We start from the raw sequence: 15,043 nt of genomic DNA, 5'->3' as shown, positions 1-15,043 counted from the left end.
AAACAAATTGGAACATGTGAATATATGTTAAATATTTGATTATAAGTAGCCATTAATTTTCCTTAGGTGTGATCATGATATCATGGCATCATGGCTACACAGGAGCATCTGCTTGTTTTTAGGATACACATGCTTAAGTTTTTAGAGATAAAATATCATGATACCTGAAATTTACCTTAAAATAGTGTATAGGGCATCACATATTGCACAGGTATTCATATTCAATGCTGTACCCCACAGATATGTACAAACAATTGTTTCAATTTAGGAAAATAAAAATAAAATAGTGTATAAGTGTATGGTAGAGAGAGGGAAGGATTGCCACTGTCTGTCTTTGACCTACAAAACCAGCAATATGGCTTAACTTAATAGATACAAATACAGAGTAAAAGCAAGCATGGCAAAATGTTAGTAATTATTTAATCTAGGTGGTGGCTACACAGGGTATATATTGTACTATCTTTTCAACTTTTCCATATGTTTGAAATTTTTTATAATGAAATGCTGGAGGTGGGTAGAATTCTATGAAATTTACCTTAAATTTTAAAGTACTTTACAACACTAAAGAAGTGCTTGGCTTTTCCTCATTTGCTTGCTCATCATCCATTCCAAGAATACTAAAACCTGCCTTAATTATTGCAAATAATATTAGAATGCTAGAATAGATCTAATATAAATCTTACAAATAACACCAACAATCAGCACAAAATGTATAGGTGTAAACATCTGGTTTTATACCCAAATAACAAATTGAACAGCAGTAAAACAAATCGTTTATTACAGTATATAATGTGTTATATTAAATTTACACAATGATATATAAAAACACATACTGTTTATATCATACAGTAATTTAACATCAACAGGAATATCAAAACAAATACTACTCATGCACAAAACATGCATATATTGGTATAAAAGAAAGCAATTTTACACAACACTTTTCACCAAAAAAAATCTTTTCTAAAAAAAAGCCCTTTCAGATAGGATCAGTTGTCCAATCTGGACTGGATTGCACTAATATGTTTACGTGGCACAGTGCTCAATGAGCAATTCTGGGCTTGGAGTCATGCCCCAAGGGTTATTCTATTAAAAGTGAACTTCTCCGTACCCAAGGACCAAAATTTTATCCAAAGGCAAGTCCTCCAAGGGACAAATGGTTGCATCGTACACAAATTCGGGAGGGGAAGGAAGGCATCAAAATGTTGGATAAACCTACAAGGGGTTACTGTAACCAGGGAATAGGCACCAAGTGTGGCAGAAGTTTTCATGAATTTTTTTAAGGTATCACCAGCCTCCGTATCCAGGTTGCCATCTCTGGATTTAGGGTCTGGTCTACAAGTTCTGAGTCCAGGAAACAGAACAGTTCCAAGAAGAAAACAGAATGGGGATACATCTGAGAAATGTAAACTATATAAAAAGTTACAGAAAACAATGACTGTCCCCTCGTACCTACTTCATGCAATTATATAAAATACCTCTCAACAGGAAAATCCTCGTGAAGACACTGCCCTAAAGAATCAAGGAGAAAATATATGTCCTAAAGTTCCATCCACCCGACCTTGGGATAGAAGATCTCATCCCGATAAAACTTGAATATCAAAACCTGTACCTTGCCAGATGCGAAGAAAATTTAAAATAAAAATCAGCTGATACCGCAAAACTCATTCCCTACCGTTATCACCACCATCAAAACCTCAATATTTACTTCTAATTAGCAAAACATTCTTTACCTTCCATTAAAGGCACTAGTGTCCATACATGAAGATAAGACCTAATTTACCTCGGTTTCACATTACTTTTTTTTTTTTTTAAAGAAAGAGCATTCCATGAAAGTATTACACAAAAATTAAGACGCCACCTTTTTAAAAAACGTCGGTACCTGGAGGGTGGGGGAGGCGTACACACTTTCCACGACCAATGACGCTGCTCAAACGGTCGTCATCAGTTTCAAAGAGCCAGACCGAAAGCGGAGGATTTTCTTCTTGAGGTTATGTGAAGCCTTAATTTTGACGAAGGTTTTTGTGGGGTGGCCGTGACGGTCTGGGGCGGTGACCGTCTGCACTGGGAGAGTCTGGACAAACTGGGACCACAGGAAGCCCCCGCTCTCCTCCGAGTCGCTGGAGGTGGTGCTGTCCCCCGCGAACTCGGCGTCGCTCACGCTGGACTCGCTGTCGCCGAAGCAGTTGGTGGTGTAGCTGCTCTGCTCGTCCTCGCTGGTGTCCACCACGGTGGAGTGGAAGAGGGACTCGCACTCGGCCGAGTACTCGGATTCGCTGGCCACGTAGGCGTAGGGGCTGGCGTAGGGCAGCCGCACGGCCACGGGGTGCATGGCCGCGGGGTACACGGCCATGTGCTCCCTGCGCGCCCTGCGGGCCCTCCGCAGGGCCTCTTCGTAGGACATCTCGGCCGAGGACTTCCAGCGCCGGTAGTCGGTTCGCTTGTGCTTGGGTTTGGCCACCACCACGTCGCGGCCGTGCGCCTTGTGCCCCGCCCTGTGGCCGCCGCCCAGGGGCCTGCCGGGCAGCCCCGCCTCGGGCAGCCCGCCCCCGCTCTTCCTCCCCTTGGCAGAGGCTTTCTTGAGTTTCTTATTTGTATCCACGTCCTCCGGGAAGCGACACTTCTTGCTGCCGGCCCGCGTCTTCTCCCTGACGGTGGGCAAGCCGTTCTCCAGCCCCTGGAGGGCCTGGCCGCGCGGCTTCAGGCTGGAGCTCTTCGGGCCGCCCGCGTTCCGGTGGCCCCGGTGGAGCCTGGCGCCCGGCTGCTGCGCCGGGATGAACTGAGCCTTCACCAGATGCCCATCCTCGAGGCTTTGGGAAGAAGAGCCCTCGCTTTTGAAATCCAAGGCAGGCCTCTCCTCCACAGGGAAGGCTGGAGACAGCAGTGGAGGAGGGGCAGCCGGGGGGGCACCCTGCAGGCTGCTTTTCTGTGCCATCTTTTTCAGGGGCTGGACAACCTTGTTCTCTTGCAGAGGGGCGGGGCCTCTGCCTGGGCTCTCTTTTGGAGAGGCAGCTGAGATCTGACTGCTTTCTTTCAGGGACTCCCCTGTCCCCACAGTGGGACACCGAGCAAGTTCTTGGGAGACTGGCTTGGCATTTTTTGGCAGATGCTTGCTTTGAAGTTCAGAGGCAGCACCTGGTGGTGGGCAGCCCTCTGGCGGGGCCATCCTCTTACTTTCCACTTGTTCGGCCTTTGATTCTTTGGACCACTGCTTCAATGGGGAGAACATCCCATTGTCCAAAGAGGGTATTCCACCAGAGGGCAAACACGCCTGTTTCGAATTCTTAAGGCTCACACCATTGCTCTGTGAGACGCAGGCAGTTGCTCTGACACAAACGCTCCCGTTCCTCAGAAGCCCCTTCGTGGGGTCCACGTTCACACTGGTTCTTGGTTTGTTGGTCCTTACAGGGTGTGTTTTTTTCTGGACCAGGCTCAGAATGTAGCCATCCATTTTCTTGCTGGATGAAGGATGGGAAGCAGACCACAGACTGCTAGGAGATGGTAAGGAACTGTCTGCTTTGATGCCATCTAGCTCAGATCCAACGCCTGTGTCACTGGCATGGTTCCCAAGCCTCTCCTCTTCCCTCAGAGGGTTGCCCGTCAGACAAAGGAGGAACATGGGGCTCTGCACGGCCACGGCATGAAGTGGACTGGGATAGCGATATACATCATTCCCGTTTTTTGACACCAGATCACACTGGTACTTGGGATTCACATCTGCAATGACATCAAGGGAATTAAATTGTGGTGTGGAGGGGGAATGACAAACTGCCCCTGAGGCCTCGTCTTCACAGTGGCCTTCTTTATATTCCAACCATCCTATAAGATCTGAAAAACATTTAAAGGTACACTCTAAAGAAATGAATTGGTCAGCACCAGCTTGACTCTTTGGCCAATTTTTATGAAGAAAAATTCATGGGTAGAGAGAGACTGCCAAAGGATTAAAAAACACACCACTAGCTACTCTACCATTTTACATACAGCTCACACTGCTAGATGAGGAGGAAAGTATCAAAAAAAATTTTACAAGACATGATACTCGTATATCCTCTGAAGGAAAAATAGCCATTAAGAATGTTTTCAAACTATTGAATAATATAAGAAGAACACTTTAAAGTTTAGGGAAAATCATGATATAATACCAGAGTATGATTAAATTTTATTAAGACTGCATGTATGCAAAGAAACGAAGTCTGAGATGAAGCACCTCAAGATTCTAAGAATAGCATCTCAGTGTGATGGGAAAGCAAGTGAGTTTACTTTATTTTCTATTTTCTAAATTTTCAACAATAACTGTACTGTATTTATAATGAAAAAATTAATGTTTTTTGAGTCATTCTTTCTCTAGGCTACTCTCCCCTCTGTGTTCTATTCCTTGTTTCCCTTTAAAATATTTCAGATACACTGTGGACTTTCTCCCCATTTTTTATTGTTTTAAACTTGATTCCTAATGACATTCACTCAGTTGAGAGGCAAGGGAAACTGGTCAAATTTCAATAAAGACTAATCAAATATGAATAATCATCTCATATTTTCAATAGTGACACAAAAATAAAAGTATTTTTTTTAATAGGATAAGAAATTCTCAATAAGGTTTTAAAAGGTTGAGTAGTAGTAGTATGGATAAATTTCTCACATATCAAAAATGTAGATACCAAAATACAATAAAAGCAAGATCTCTCTCTCCTTCTTTTCTTTGTTGTTTTTTTTTTCTTTTTTTGGTCAGCTGGCTAGTAAAGGGATCTGAACCCTTGACCTTAGTGTTATAATACCATGTTCTAACCAATTGAGCTAACTAGCCAGCACCTTTCTTTCTTAATTAAATGATTTTGACCTCATATCTTGGTGAATATTATAGACATCAAAGCCTTTCAATGGCCATCAGTTATCAGAGAGAACCGAAGTTGAACTTATCACTAATTTGTCCTCCATTATAATTATATTTATTCGTTCAAATATTGAGAACCTACTGTATGTAAGATTCTATGTTAATTGTTTAAGGGAAAGCTCCATGAACTTCCTTGATAATTAGCAGTCTCAAGGAAAAAAATAGTCTAGACAGAGATGATACAATTTATTTGTAAAGATTATAATAAAAGTGCCATGTCCCCATTCACTTGACCCCCAATAAATAGCTTGTTCTAAGAAGAGGAAACCTCTCTAGCTAACATTCTTCTCCATCCCTCCTCCCCAACCACCCTAAGCCCTGTCTTTGCCTTACTTAGAACCACATTTACCTACACTTCACCATTCATCCCTTTTCCCTATTTAGAGTTGAACAAAACAGACATCCCAGCCCCCAAGGCCCAACCCAACTGTCTCAATTATGTGAGGATGTGACATTTGGGAGAGCCAGAGTCTGTCTTCAAGGAAGACCTGGACCAAAGTGCCTTTAATGGGTTTATAAAGTTTCCCTCTGAAACCAGATCTGCAGAGTGAAGGAGAGTAATTACCAATGAACTTGAGGCCCAGACATTCTAGATGACACAGTTCTGTGCTTCCCAAAATGATTGCTGCTGACAACACATACTTTACAAAGACACCAGCCAGTTAGCAACCTCAGCTGCTTAGTATTTTATGTTTGCCTTGCCTATACTCAAAAATTCAGCCTTACACACAAGAGAAGAATGCAGACAAGCCAAGGGTGAAGGACTTATTCCAGAGCCTACTGCAACTCTAATCTCCTTATTTTCTTGGCTTTTCCAAGAAATTACAATATAAGAGGACTAAGGAAGGGGTCCTGAGTAGCAGCAACAACTCTTCCATTCAGCCGATGGGGAGTCTCTGACAAACAGATTATAAGCCAAAATTCCTCCTCTGTTAGATGAGGTTGAATACATCAATTTCTGAGTTCCCTTGGGGTGGTGGAAAAACATGGACCTGACAGGCCTGAGACTGAATCCTGACTCTGCCACTCACTAGCTATATAACCTTCAATAACTTATCTAACCTGACCAGGCCTCATTTTTTTGATACTTAAAATGGAGCTAATATAACACCTGCACCCCACAGAATTGTTGGGAGGACTCAAAGGAAATAAATGTATATGCAGAGCATCCAGTACAATGTTTGACATAGCAGAAATGCAGAAACTCATTCAGTACAAAAACAGCATGATTCTCTCTGGAAGCATTGCAAGGACAGCCCAAAAAGGAGAATAAAGGCATATAGGGAGATCTCATATTACCCACCTGCTAAAAAACAGAGCAGCCATCATACAGGGCATGCTGGAGAACATGGAGAGGCAACTGCTCCCCAAAGTGCCACACAGGCTGATGGACATATTTAACTTAATGTGAACTTTAATTGATTAAAGGAAGAAGAAAACAGTTCCAGAGTGGTTTTCAAAAGAAAATGCAGACAAGTTAAAGTAGCAGCAAAGGTTCAGAAACAGAGCTCAAGACCTATAATATTGGGACAGGATTTCTAAAGAAAAACTGTTTTGCTACTATGCAAATATAAAGACAAGTGGCACCCAAAGAGTACTAGAACAGTTCTAGATATTTACCTAGATAAAACTACAGTAAATATCTAGAACTATCTTGTTAGATGTAACTATGGCATTAAATGCAGCAAATTGAGGAACCTTTGTTGTTCCATCAGGAAAAGATATTGGACCTAGATAACCTTTCAGAGCCCTTGATCCCTTCCAGTTAAAATTTTCTATCAATGCTAAAAATTCTTACCTGCAGATTTGGGGCAACCATCTGAAATAGTCAAGGTTGCCTCCAAGGGGCTGCAAAAGCAGGTGCTGGAATGACAACTGGATAAACACTCACTGAACACCGAGTTAGAGGAATTGGAAAGGGATCCTGAAGCCCCATCACTCAGCTCATAAAACCCTACAAATAAAAACACCATAGGAATTAAGATCATGACAAAGAATAATACATATTTATGCTTAAAAGGAAAAGGGGTCCTCACCTAGGAAAGGGAGTCTTTGGGGGTTGAGGGGGGTTTGTTGTTTTTGGCCAATTTTGGTTCACTGGATTTTAGTGTCCTGATTTTATGGTTTTATTTCAAACAGTCTTAGGAAATGGCAAAGAGTCCATAACCATAACTATGGGTACATTTCAAAGTTACTCTCACCCTCATATTGACCTTCCTCCTTGATCCACCTTTACAGATATGCAAGGAAAGAAACTTAGATCCATCAAAGCTTCAACTTTACCATGAATGTTTCTCAAAAGAAATAACTTTAAGAGAAAAACAATTCTTTTTAAGGAGCCAAATGGTTTAAAAGGAAAAAAAAAACTTTTGAAGTGGTCTCAGGAAGTTGAAGTGTGACTAATTTTCTAGCCCGGTTCTGACTTTCTCAAGTTTCAAAGGATGGCTGATCTTCCAGAAATTTGAATAGAAGCTTTTATTTTTAAACTCAGGGGACTCCAGTCAAATCAATATCATTATTAAAAATGTTTTTGTCTGACTTTATTTCCCTTTCATGCAACTGACTGGCAGATGGCTTTTTTTCTCTCTCTCTGCAGTGAAACAAACTCCATTGCCATTTGCAGGTCTGGGAATGTTAACCGCAGGGGGCTGAGGTATAACTCATGAGTGCAGAATTCCATTCTTGGGCTCACACACTCACCTGAGCTAGGCCGGCTGTCTGTCTCCAGGTGCTCTTCTGATGTCTTTTCTACATCCAGTTTCAGGTCACTTATCTGCTTGTCCAGCTCCTGCAACTGATTCAACAAACCAGCATCTCTTCTCCTCAAACAATTCTGATTAGGAAGAAACAAAGAAAGGAAAAATGAACACACTTTGGTGACCAAAAAACCACCTAAGTCTGCTCTAAGTATTCAAATTACCAATCTGAAGAGTTCACTACACTTTCCAAAACTAAAATCTTACTGGATGATCTGAAATAAAGAAAAAATTTAAGAACTCAAGAATATATCCTATATTTAATTCTGCTTTCTCACATTTTGTTTGATACAAAGTTTCTTCATAAAGACAAGACTTGCTTTTAGTTTCAACTAATATATACAAACTGATGTTTTATAGGTAGGGACAACAAAAATGCATTGAGACTTTAAATTATCTGGTGCACAGCCAGTTTTTAAAAAAACAGTACTTCACAGTAGACTCTATAATTTGAAGTCAGAGTAACAGATTTCCTACAATATGCTATAATCTTTCTCAGGTGAGATTTTCTGGCCAAATGTCTTGGCCTGCAAAAAACAGTACTTCACAGTAGACTCTATAATTTGAAGTCAGAGTAACAGATTTCCTACAATACGCTATAATCTTTCTCAGGTGAGATTTTCTGGCCAAATGTCTTGGCCTGCAGAGTTTTGTTTTCTATCACTTGCTTTGTGGCGTTTAATCAGTCTTAGGGCCTTTGAAAGTGAGAAACTAATACTAATAGCCAGTGCCATGCATAATGTGAGCTGGCAGAATCCAAAACCCTCAAGGGAAGGCCCATCAAGATTTGAACTCTGCTGGGTTTCCAAAGGTGACTGGTTGTGCTAACTCATACTGCCACCTAGTGCTCCCTATTGCTGGAAAAGCGAAAGAACTCGAAAGGCATCTGGTTCAAATCATGAATGCCAAGTCTACAAATGAAAATAGTACCATAAACACTGACTGGACTGGAATTCTCTTGACATACTGCCTTGCTCCCCTCCAGCGGACAATAGGAATGCACCACTCACAATCTCAAGATTCATGAAGACAAAAAGGTGCTATTGTACAAAACAATGCATGAAATGTAAATAACCAGGCATAACCAGTGAGAACTGGCTCAAATCAATGCTACATGCAAATCTGGTCTGTTACTAAAGAAACTCAGTAAAATGCCAAAACAGAGGTATATTGCACAAACCACAGCAAACATCCTTACAAAATAGATGCATATGAACAATCTCCTCTTGTCTGTCTTTTGACTTAAAAGCTTGGAGACATAAACCATATGCTTGTTTGCTAGAATGAGTTTCTTCAGGAAAAATGAACCTCACAAATAAAAGCACATTGATGCTCAAGGGAAAAAAAACACACAAAAATGATCTGAAAAGAGATAATACGAGAAAACACATGACAACCACACAGCATCATCACTTTATTGTAGGAGGGCCATTATCTAGCATGTGTCTAGTTTCAGACAGTGTCACATGGTCAGGTAAGGATCTTTGCTGTTTCCAAAACTACATTTTGAGGTCACTGAAACAAAGCTGCCGCCATTATTCTGAGGCGGGGTCAAAGCTGTTCATCAATACATCAAACCCCCAAGTTCTTTTTCTTCCCCATTAATGAAGACTGCGTAGAATGACTGAGATGCTGACAGAAATCCAATAAGATAAATGTTCCCTGAGAGCAGGTTCTCTCCCACCTCCATCAGTAATCACAGCTAGCAGAACATATAAAATATGAGAGGAGGGAGCACGTTCTCCAGCCAAATTTCCATCATTGCATCTAGTTTTAGCTGCCTTGCACAAAGAGCTTCTATGCGAAATTAAGCACCAGCGCGGGTGAAAGCTGGCACGCTGGCGAGAGCCCCGGGAGAGGCAGGGCTCCCGACCGGCGCTTCAGTGTCATCGTAAAACTCAGCGTTGGACAGTTAACCACGCCGCAAGCCCCCTCCTCGGCTTTTGTCCCCTCTCGGCGGGACCGGCGTCCTGTCGCAGGCAGGGGCCGCCGAGGGACGCGGCAGTTGGACTCCCCAGAGAACTTTCTGAAACTCGCCCAAGTCGCAGCACATGACCTTAACCCTTGCCCCGCACGTCCGCTCTCCACAGCCGCTCACGCCCGTCCGGCTGTCACGTTCCCCAGCGAGGGGCTGCGAGTGCACCAAGGACGGTGTCTGTGGGTTGGGCTTTTTAACTCCATGGGTAAAGGCAAGCGATACCAAACACAAGGCAGTGTTGTTCTAAAACTGTTTAAGTTTTGCTATTTTAATTTTTGAACGGAAGTCTTACAATGGTAGGCATTGGAAAACAGAAGGACGTCGCTGCACAGCAAGCGCTGCCATCAATGCTTTCACAAGCCTAGCGTTGATGAGGCGCGCGCGTGCGCGCTCCCGTTTTTGTTTGAGTTTCTTATTACTGAGTCTGCATTCACAAGGGCTCGGACTCTGAAACCAGACTGTCTGCGTTTGAATCCCAGATCCGCCATGAATGGCTGTGTGCCCTCTCTGTGCCTCTGTTTCCCCGACGGTAAAAGGAGCAACTAACTGAATCTGCCTGTTGTGGCAATCATATTAATATAAAGCATGTAATATATATTTGTGGAGGGTGTGCGTTTGCAACGTGGCTGGTTACTATCTAAAGGGTTATATGAGTTATAGCTTCTGTTTTCTCCAGAGGGATTTATAATATAAATCTTTCCCCTGAGGTATCGTTTGTGGTATGGTCGTTTCTGCTTGACGCACTGGTCACAGGGAATTTCAGTGGGATAGGGGTCTGGAAATGCCACTTGCTGGCTGACTACGGAAAAGCGCCATATATATTTTTAAAGCGGTACATCCAAGAGGCTCAGAAGTTGAATCCAACAAGTCACAATTTGCTGAAGTCCAGGCAAAGCGTTGTATGAGTTAGTGAATCCTATATCATTATTTCAGACTCTTACACCTCTGCCCAGCCGCTCACCCCTGCTAGGAAATCTCCCTCTTTTCTTCCCTCTCTGTGTGGTCTAACCTTCCTTCCGAAACCAGTTCACTCGCTTCCCTCCTTTGAACTCTAGTTAACTATAGAAGTATCTGGTCCTTACCACATTCTACTTGTATTGTTACTACACACACACATCTATGTAGGTAGGTGTTTATGTGTATCGCTTCTCTCCAACTACATTATAAAAGCTCCCTGAAGACAGGGACTGTTTTAATTCCCTCTAAGTATCACTGTATTCAACAGTGTCTTGCAAGCATTCAACTGATAATTGCTAGAGAGAGACTCAAGAGAATGCAGATTGGTTGTAAATTGTTTTTTCATTAACATACTTTTTGACTAACTTTTAAAGTTAATAGTACCCATTTAATCTCTACTACAAGTGGAATTAAGTCGACATTTACCAAGAAAACAAAAGCAAGAGCTCCCCTGCCCGCTCCGTTCTCCTCCCCAATGCTGCCTCCCACAGACATGAAAGGAACTATAACTGCAGTCTTGATTCATAATTAACAAGATTGTATATTAGTTCTAAAAAATGGAATTACATTCAGGTGTTCATAAGCATACAAATCAATTCTATTCAGGTTATCTATTCTTTATGTCTATTCTGTGCTTGAAAATACACTACTTGAAAATTTTCCTCCCTAATTTTAGTAAGGCACTAAAAAGTAATGACTTATCCTGCCTGCCAATTGCCACTCACCCATGTCCTCTGTCATTGTTTCATTCTACTCATTTCTAACCAACCTTCTTGCTTTCTAGTTCTGAATTAGATTCCTGCTGGCTGGGTGGAGTCTATTATTGTGGCGTGTGTTATGCCACACATTGACAACTATATTTATATAGTTGAGGGAGAAAAAAGCTGAAACATGTTTTACACACTACTAATAAATCTTGTTAGAGCAGACAGACAAGTGGCTATGTCTCCAAACCTTCCCCACCTTCCCACCCCCCTCCCCACCAAATGCCACTTTGAGCTGGCTCATTAGTCCAAAGCAAACCATTTGCCATAACAGCTTGTACATCTCCATGAAAAAGTGTTCCCAGCAAGTTTAAATATTAAAACTAATGTATTCAGATGGTTCCGCCAATAAAATGGTCACAAATGGGAAAGAAAGGTTATGCTTTCCAAAGTATCCATTACACATTAATAAATAATGCTGTTCATTCACATGCCAATTAAAACAAACTTGGGCTGTCAAATGAAGTTAGAAGGAAGGAGCTCAATGCTGTAATTGTTTTTCCAGGAAAACTCCCAATGTCATCAGATTAAGTGAGACTGGCGAGGTTGCCCCTATTCTCTTCTTAACCTAACAGCCAAATTTCCTCCTCTCCAGTCTAGTTCCCTAGATTTTCTTTCCTCTTTGATTCTTTGTTTTGGTTGCAGGTATTCAGGAGGCAGTTGAATGTAGTCACCCACTGCTCCCTTCTGTTGCTAACAGGATCTCACTTCCACCTACTGTTCTGATTTTTCTTTCCCTTTCTTTTTAAAGCAGGTGCTGGTGCTTCCTGCACTAGTGCTACTTCATTATCTCCTTTCTAGTATTGCTCAGCCGTCCTTAGTTCTTTTCTTTCCCTGGAGGCCTCTATCTTCTCAGAAAAACTGCTAATGGACACTCAAAGTGTGGCACTAAAGATGAGGTGGATCTGCTGCCTGAAGGACCTGGAAAGTAAGATGAGGTTGCCGGCATGAGAAAGTCTTTGTTGAATATATTACAGTTGTGTAGCTTGTGCTTAAAGATATTTCCTGGGTAGAGCCAGGAAGAGTCCCTCAGATCACACAGTCTGACACTTTGCCCTTGGGCAGAACAGCTCCTAAGAGCACCCCCACCAAAGTCGGAGCATCATTCTACAAATGCCTTATACATCAGTGAACATTCTATTGCAGCCAAGCAAAGTAAGGAGCATCAGTTGCACATTCTGCTATAGAGAAAAGCAACAAAATGATGCCTTGCAGCTTTTATGGCCAAACAAACACAAATGATGTAATTGGGAAAAGCTGTCTCCAAATAGGAGGAAAAAAAGTAAAGGGCAATCCTTTGAGTTGGGGTGATGACCACCACTTGAGGGTCTGGGATCAAAGCCGCAGCCAGACATCAAAGCCCATTTGAGTCTCATGCCAAAGACCCACAATGAATTAAACTTCATATACAAACTAATTATAGCTTGACCCCACAATCAGCCTTCAGTGAGCACATAGGGGAAAGAAAGCAGACGTTGAAACAAAAGATCAAGAAAAAGGAAAGTTCATAGCAAAACTGGGCAACATTATGGTTCTGAACGCTTTAGGAATCTGTCGAGGGCAGAGGGAAAAGGCAATGGCAGAGGAAACAGCAAACTTCTGACAATGTTGGTCTTGTTTGAGAGGCTATGAAACGGCTCCATCCACCCTCTCTGACTGGTGCATGACCAAGCATGTCCTTATTCCTGGAAGAAAAGGTTATCTTTTAGCTGTGTTTTAGCATTGTCAAAGAGGTCTTGTGTCACCAAGTTTCTATTGAAGAAGCCCGAGGTGACTCCATGAAGTCTGGTGGTGAGTTCTTCGGGAAGCTCAGGCTTCCTCATACACAGAGCACTGTGAGTTCCAAAGACTCTAACGTGTCCAGGAGCCTTATGTCCTCACCTCTCCACCACCTCAGACTCCCCTTAGAACTGCCATTTCTATTGATCATCTTTACAAATGGAGAGTGCAGAATAACAAATGTGCCCAGGAGCCTTATGTCCTCACCTCTCCACCACCTCAGACTCCCCTTAGAACTGCCATTTCTATCAATCATCTTTACAAATGGAGAGTGCAGAATAACAAATGTGCAAATACCCTATAACCACATGCCTTGGTACTACTAATATCATGAATATCATGATTAAGACTACTTTACTCCCAGGAAAAATTTAAGAGTGTTTCAGAGACAAGTGGTTTCTTGAAACAATTGGATTAGGTGAATTTTGCCTTTACTTTGCTTTATTGGGACAGTTCCCCAATTATTTAAAATTCTCAACTGCACAAACTGGCAAACCATTGCACATCTGATCTGATAATCCATAGAATATTTTCAATCACACTTCTTTGTAGATAAACATTAGTGATTTCTTAAAACAACAAAATCTAAGTGTATAACCTGAATCTTTAATAAGAGAAAAATTGTAAAAAGCAGGCATTCTAATAAGATAAAAGCAAATATGTACCATCATCATTACATTGCACCTCTTTGAATAATCATTTACTTATTCAACAGATATTTATTGAGTAACTAATACATACCAGGCACTGGGGATACAATGGTGAACAAATCAGACATAGTCCCTGCCTTCTGTGGAGCTTATGGTTTAAGAGGTCAACTGGCACTAAATAATTACATACGTGTATGTATTTCCAAATTGTGAAACAACTACTAGAACTTGCAAAATAACATTTTAAAAGCAGATGTATTCTATGATTATATCAAAAAATCACAAAAGTACATTACTTACCTTTATACTTAAATTTTTTCCAGAGAAAGGGATCTTATATTTTACTTTTTATTCTTTTTAAAATATTTACTCTCCTTAAATCTACATTTGAAATTTCTACAAGAAGATACTTTCTCTGTAGCAAAACAATTCAATATTTTCATCTAAATGACATCCACGGAAAAGTAGTAACTAGTATATGTAAATAAACTACCTTCCTGATCTATGTATATTACCTTTTTCTCAGAATAATCCCAGAAAGGAGAAAGAGAAAGCATCAGTCCAAACCATGGTACTGTGAGCAATTTCCAGTGTGGCTTTCTGCTCATTTCCACACCAGCACAGAGAAATGATCAATAAAGTTTTGTGGGAGAGCTCTAGACTAATAACCTGAAAGCAGAGGCTTTTGCTTTAGAATATAGACAACTGGTCCAGTTCTTCCATTTCTTTTGATGCTGTGAACCCAGCCTCTTTGAGGCCATGCCGAAACCCAATCAGAACTCAAAACAAGCTACCACACTGAGTGCTTGGTCTGTGTTTGCCTCCCAGACCCACACAGTCACTTTAATTAAGACCCCTCAGGGGCCTACGGGTCCCTGCGGAAAAGCCCAGAATGCCATTATCACCCGGCCAGAGGCCGAGGCGCACTGCTGGCTGACACTCAGTCGCCCTGTCCCGCGGGGAGCCCGCTTCCTCTAATCCCGTGGCACCTCCGCGGCCGCGCAGTGTGAATAGTAGCACATCCACTTCAAACAGAAGCTGGGCCTTGTGCATGTTTGGGCTGAGGGGAAGGACGGGGTTGTGAAGAGGCTCAGATTCAAAGGGAAGTCAGCTGGGATGACAGTCACAGGCTGTGCGCGGCTCCGGCCCCCAGAGACCTGAAGGAGCTGCAGGAGTTCGGGCGCCCCATTTTCGGCTCCCCCCGCCCGCCCCCTGGGGGTCGCTCCTTCCTGAGCCGGTATTCTTTGAAGTCTGTGAGGACGGTTTTGACA

The 15,043-nt window shown here is 42.2% G+C and overlaps 1 protein-coding gene across 1 annotated transcript; it reads right to left on the bottom strand.

The window, feature by feature from the left end:
• Positions 1-713: 713 nt before the first annotated feature.
• DACT1 (dishevelled-binding antagonist of beta-catenin 1) lies at positions 714-7,715 on the bottom strand. The gene is made up of 3 exons (XM_008576154.1): positions 7,589-7,715; positions 6,687-6,842; positions 714-3,717 (listed from the first exon to the last, which is right to left on the bottom strand). The coding sequence occupies exon 3, from the start codon at positions 3,617-3,619 to the stop codon at positions 1,931-1,933; it is 1,689 nt and encodes a 562-aa protein (XP_008574376.1). The 5' UTR covers positions 3,620-3,717; positions 6,687-6,842; positions 7,589-7,715; the 3' UTR covers positions 714-1,930.
• Positions 7,716-15,043: the final 7,328 nt, after the last annotated feature.

The sequence above is a fragment of the Galeopterus variegatus genome, unplaced genomic scaffold (assembly GCF_000696425.1).
Source record: "Galeopterus variegatus unplaced genomic scaffold, G_variegatus-3.0.2 Scaffold1300, whole genome shotgun sequence".
In the NCBI taxonomy this organism is placed as follows: domain Eukaryota; kingdom Metazoa; phylum Chordata; class Mammalia; order Dermoptera; family Cynocephalidae; genus Galeopterus; species Galeopterus variegatus.
Note: the sequence above shows the minus strand (reverse complement) of the source record. Positions and strands in the feature narration are given on the sequence as shown.

What these genes read in the sequence shown, in the direction of transcription:
- DACT1 (XM_008576154.1), bottom strand. Translation starts at nt 3,619, where the DNA reads ATGTTCCTCCTTTGTCTGACGGGCAACCCTCTGAGGGAAGAGGAGAGG.